The sequence below is a fragment of the Ylistrum balloti genome, unplaced genomic scaffold (assembly GCF_031769215.1).
Source record: "Ylistrum balloti isolate Yb309-2 unplaced genomic scaffold, AGI_CSIRO_Ybal_v1 Utg371882, whole genome shotgun sequence".
Taxonomy (NCBI): Eukaryota; Metazoa; Mollusca; class Bivalvia; order Pectinida; family Pectinidae; genus Ylistrum; species Ylistrum balloti.
The window spans coordinates 2,752-8,650 of NW_026782928.1; the positions used below are offsets into that span (position 1 = coordinate 2,752).

The 5,899-nt window shown below is 36.6% G+C and overlaps 1 protein-coding gene across 1 annotated transcript; it reads left to right on the forward strand.

Moving 5' to 3' along the window:
* Positions 1-295: 295 nt before the first annotated feature.
* LOC132563843 (uncharacterized) lies at positions 296-5,494 on the forward strand. The gene is made up of 5 exons (XM_060228595.1): positions 296-418; positions 1,177-1,254; positions 2,585-2,635; positions 2,915-3,004; positions 3,899-5,494. Exons 1-5 carry the CDS (start codon positions 296-298, stop codon positions 5,492-5,494), a joined length of 1,938 nt encoding a protein of 645 aa, XP_060084578.1.
* The last annotated feature ends 405 nt before the right edge of the window (positions 5,495-5,899 follow it).

The window sequence follows — 5,899 nt, forward strand, 5'->3', positions numbered from 1 at the left end:
TGCTACTGTGTCCACTACAGGGTCCACACTAGATGATACTGGGTCCACTACAGGGTCCACTACAGGGTCCACACCAGATGATACTTGGTCCACTACAAGGTCCACACTAGATGATACTGGGTCCACTACAGGGTCCACTACAGGGTCCACACCACATGCTACTGGGTCCATTACAGGGTCCACTCTATATGATACTGGGTCCACTACAGGGTCCACACTAGATGATACTGGGTTCATTCCAGGGTCCACACTAGTTGCTAACGTGTCCATCACAGGGTCCACATCAAATGCTGCGATGTCAACCACAGGGTCCACACTAGATGCTACTTGGTCAATTATAGGGTCCACACTAGATGATACTGGGTCAACTACAGGGTCCACTCTATATGCTACCGTGTCCACTACAAGATCCACACCAGTGAGTTGAAACATGCAACCTTCATAGCATGACGTCATAAATACATTTTGCGGTCTTTTTCAAATTGAGCAATGAAAAACAGTATACTTTAGATAAAGACAGGTATTGGTACAATTTAAAATGAAAATGTGGTGGTAAATAAATATGAAACAATCATGTTATGAACAAAATAAAATGTTGTTGCTTGGGAACTACTTTTTGTTGTTTCTTCCAATGATCAGCTGTTTATTTTGGCAGGAATTAGTCAGCTTGTTAGCTATAACAAGAATTGAAAGAACTAAACAATGAAAGGTGGTAAAATGAATTTTACCAGTTTTATTTAAACGGAATGGAATTCTAAGTAGACCCAAAATGTAAAAGACTGTTAATATAAGTAATGGAGTATATGAGGTGATAACTTCAGTTAAACCAGCAGAAATTTTTCGCAGGTTTATGAAAAATTTTCACTGGTTCAACTGGAGTTATCACCTCATATACTCCATTACAAAGACAGGTATTACTTATATTTACAGTCTTTACAGTTATTTCTTAAATATTACAAATGTTATACTTACAGCCAAATGATCATGAGTACACACAATTATATATCAAGATTTAGTGAGTATAGTCAGATGGTTATTCATGTCTATGGGCTTCTTGTTAAAAGAATCATATATATATTATACCTATTTGACTTGCAAATTTAGTAGTTTATATGTCCCTTTTAATCCTGTAATGAATGTTGTGTTAGTTTTTGATCATTTTCCTAATGTTTGCAGGATAAGGATCCATCAGATACTGAGGATGATGACATGAAAAGTTCAGATGAGGAAATGTTATCAGCATCAGATGCAGAGGTATAAACCCGACATTGCTCCTATATATGTTATAAATGTATGCCATTCGTTTCTTACATATTACCCCCAGGCTGTGTGATCAAAAATATTGGAAAAAACACCTTGTGTAGACTATCTTATGAAGCTTGTTATTTGAGGATATGATTTCCAAAAAGCATAAAATCTGAGGGCTAATATATCTTAAAATGCAAGATTTTAAGCTCAGTCATCGAGAAGAAAAAGAAGCTATTGGCATACTGTGCTGTTTGTCAGATCATCTATTGTCTGTAAACCTTTCTTTACAACAAGTATTACTCGTGAGCTGCCAGGTGAATTTCAACCAAACATTGTAGGAAAGCTATTGGCCCCTCTTGGGGGCCCCATATGGATTAAAAGTTGAGGAGGGGGGCAGGGGCAAAAATGGGTGCATATAGAACAAATGTTCTAGTAAATGGACAGTTTGATTGCTTTCATATTAAGGTTATAGCATCCTTGGTTAGTGTTATACAAAGTTAATAAAAGAAAAAAAAATATTGATAAACATGGCCACCTGGGGGGCACACTTTGAATTCTTTGGTCTTTATTCTTCCCCTCAAAATATTGTTTAACAAACTAGCAGTTGGATTACTCCGATAGTTGATAAATAATACCCTTATTTTAAGCTTAAAAAGTTGCAAGGAAATAGAAACTGGTCGTCCAATCACTTCAGTATTTGATATTTAGAGCTCTTGGTACAGACTCAAAATCAGTCAATAAACATCCTAAGGAGGAGCAAGTGCTTTACATAAGGCCATTGTTATACATATGTACAGTAGTTGGCCAAAAGTGAGTTCGCAACGTCATTTTTCACTATATATTTCATGTATTGTCACACTTTTTCAATTAATATTCCTGGCTTTTATTTTTGGCCAATTTCATTAAATTTTTTACATATAGACAGAGTATTTCCCAACGTTTCTGATGACAATTTTTTCGTTAGTTTCTGTCTCGAATTTTTCGAGAAATTAAAGATAATTCTCAGGAGAAAATTCTCAGTGGCGTTATTGGTTGGAAAACAAAGCCATGAAAATTCATTGAAAAAATGTGTAAATGCATTTAATATATAGTGAAAAGTGACATTGCGAACTTACTTTTGGCCAACAACTGTACCCATTTGACGCCTTTAGTCCCTCTTTGAAGCAATAATATGCCTTTTAGCAATCAAATCTTCAAAGTATTTTAAGTGACCATTGAGACCCATAATGTTCCTTTGATTCTTTGACCATGACAGGTGAATTGGGTCTCTTTTAAATTCTTTAGCCTCATTAATTTATGAATTATGATAATGTGATTTTTTTTCTTATCTGTCTAGAATGACACACCAGATGATGCTGACTGGATAGCACCATCTGATGCAAGTGAGGTCTAATCAGAAGAAATATCAGATTCAGAGGTAAAAAGCAGAGGTTTGCAATGCCCAATATACTATGATCTTTTTACCGACTTTGATCCCATTTCAAAACTGTTCAACATGATCTATGAATTCATGAATTCTGCTCAGTCTGCTGTAAACAGATGGATCCATGCTTCCAAAAGAAAATTACAGAAATTTTTGAAAATTATCCACTGAATCACATTTTCAAAATGCTTCAGTCCTCTTACCAAAACATCATTCTAATTATTATCTTTTAAATGACTTTAGGATAACAGTTTAGGAGAAGCTGAAAATTTTGAATCAGTAATTCCTCCTTCTGTATCAGAAGAGGATGATACAGTCACCTTTAAAGCCAGTGTAAGTGAACTATTTTTCATCTAACCAGATTCAAGTGTAGAGTAATCCTCATGTTCTAACATCTAACCAGATTCAAGTGTAGAGTAATCCTCATGTTCTAACATCTAACCAGACTCGAGTGTAGAGTAATCCTCGTGTTCTAACATCTAACCAGACTCGAGTGCAGAGTAATCCTCATGTTCTAACATCTAACCAGACACAAGTGCAGAGTAATCCTCTTGTTCTAACATCTAACCAGACTCGAGTGCAGAGTAATCATCATGTTCTAACATCTAACCAGACTCGAGTGCAGAGTAATCATCATGTTCTAACATCTAACCAGACACGAGTGCAGAGTAATCCTCATGTTCTAACATCTAACCAGACTTGAGTGCAGAGTAATCATCATGTTCTAACATCTAACCAGACTCGAGTGCAGAGTAATCATCATGTTCTAACATCTAACCAGACACAAGTGCAGAGTAATCATCATGTTCTAACATCTAACCAGACACAAGTGCAGAGTAATCCTCTTGTTTAACATCTCAAAAAAATCTTGTTTATAATTTGTCAGCATCTGACAATCTGTAGCTGAATAGAAAGATGTTTAGAAAATATCAAATATTAGGAATCAAACTTAAATAGAATACACACTTGTGACAGGCATATAGGCATATTAGAATACACAAAGCAAAACTTCTTAAACATGATTTCTAGCTCACCAGAACTTGGTCCTTTTGGCATAGAAAATTTATTTTAAAAAGTTGATCTTGTTTATGATTAATGTCAAGATATCTGTCATGTTGAAACTATGAAGCTACAAGTGAGTTCCGTACTATGTTATATTGACAACTTTCTTCCCTTATGGAATCTGTAAATTTTGTGACAAAAGTGAATCTGTTATGATTATTACAGGAATCAAAATCAAGCGAGATATCATTGGTTGCTGCCAAAAGCAATAACAACAAAGTCATCATCCAGCAAGCAACCCTTACAAACAACAGAAGAAGTGACAAACTCCGTTCCTGTCTATATTGCTGCCGAATGTATGCCCGTATATTACGACACTATACTCAAGTACATTCAAAAGAGACAGATGTTGCCAAGGTATTAGCTCTGTCTAAAAAGTCAAAAGCAAGGAAAAGCCTGTGGGCTAAAATCGTCAATAAAGGTGACTTCAATCACAATATCGATGTCATGAAAAACCAACAAGGAATGGTAATACCTAAATATCGGCCAAGGACAAACCAGGATTGCATGACTAAATATGTTCCCTGCAAGTACTGTTTAGGCATGTTTGTTCCAACCGATCTCTGGAAACATGCTAGAAGCTGCAAAAGTAGAGATGATCCCCAGAAAACAAAAGCAGGGTACAGAGAAATGGTGAACAGTGGAAAACTGTTATTGCCTGTGGTTGGGTCAAGTCACCAGCTGTTTGAAAACATTCTTACAAAAATGAAGAATGATGCCATCACAAGAGCTGTGGAGAATGATGACCTGATTTTACTTTTCGGTGAGAGACTATATAACAAAAACGGACATAATTTCCATCAACATCAATATATTTCACAACGCCTGAGGGAACTTGTACAATTCCTAATTCAGGTGAGAGAGATGTTTCCATCATTTGTGGTCTCTTCTTGCCTTCTGCCTTGCAACTGGGATAAGCTTCTGAAGGGATTGAAGCAAGTTGCAGGTTATAACGAAGGAACTCATGTTTATGATATTGCTCTCCCACTCAAACTGGGACACAGTTTTAGCAAGTGTGCCAAGATTTTGAAAATGCAGGCTGTTAGAGAGGACAACGAGGTCTTGAAGAAAACTGCAGAAGGATTCCTTGAGCTGTATGAATCGGAATGGGCAGAAAGTATTTCATCACAGGCCTTAACCACACTGCATAATTCTAAGTTCAACAAACCCCAGTATGTCCCACTGGCAGCAGATGTGAAAAGGCTAACAATCTATCTGAAGAAAAGAGCTGACGTCTTACAGGAGAGTAGTGACTCCAAAGGCCTAGATGACTTGGTAGAAGTTGTACTAGCACAATTAATCCTTTTCAACAGAAAAAGAAGTGGGGAAACCCAACGGATGGAAATCAAAGACTACAGGGAAGGTATCAAAGAAAGTGGTGTGGCTTTAGATGAAGAAGTCCAGATGTCTTTGACAAAATTTGAGAGGGAGTTGTGTGCAGTTCATTATCGCATCAAAATAAAAGGGAAGAGGGGCAGAAAAGTTTCTGTGTTAATCTCAGAAGATGTCAAAAACAGTATTGATCATATGTTAAGCAAGAGACCAAAAGAGTCAAAATATCTGTTTATGAAGACTGAAAATACACAGCCCATCAGAGGATGTGATTTGTTGCGAAAGTTTGCCAGAGCATGTGGGGCCCAGCATCCCCAGCATCTGACTTCAACAAGACTCAGGAAACATCTTGCAACAATGTCTCAAATCCTTGGTTTGAGAGAGGAACACAAAGACATGTTGGCAAAGTTTATGGGACATGATATTTGAGTACATCGGGAATTCTATAGACTGCCGGAGAATGTGTTGGAGGTTGCAAAGGTGTCAAAGGTTTTGCATCTGATAAACAGTGGGTCCATTTCTGCCTACAAAGGACAAGATTTTGATCAGATAGAATTTGATAATGAAGGTATGTACATCATCCTATGCATAGTTGTAGTACATACATACTTATTATTCTAGATGCTTCTATTCTTGATAAAATAATTTCTAAGATTTTAATCAAAATATTCTAATTATTGCAAGAAATATTGAGTGAAATTTATGTATTTGGACTTGAGGCTATGATTGCTTGGTGATTAAGGTCAGTGTTGTAGGTTTGAATTCTACTGAAGACAATTTCATTCTTATTGTCTTATAGTGAAGTTTTTGTCTAATACCAGGCCCTTCTTTAAA

Bases quoted from the DNA above. Each gene is read 5' to 3' on its own strand.
- LOC132563843 (XM_060228595.1), top strand. From the start codon at position 296: ATGTCAACCACAGGGTCCACACTAGATGCTACTTGGTCAATTATAGGG. The intron at 1,255-2,584 runs GTATAAACCCGA...TTATCTGTCTAG, and splicing joins TATCAGCATCAGATGCAGAG to AATGACACACCAGATGATGC. The intron at 2,636-2,914 runs GTCTAATCAGAA...AAATGACTTTAG, and splicing joins CACCATCTGATGCAAGTGAG to GATAACAGTTTAGGAGAAGC.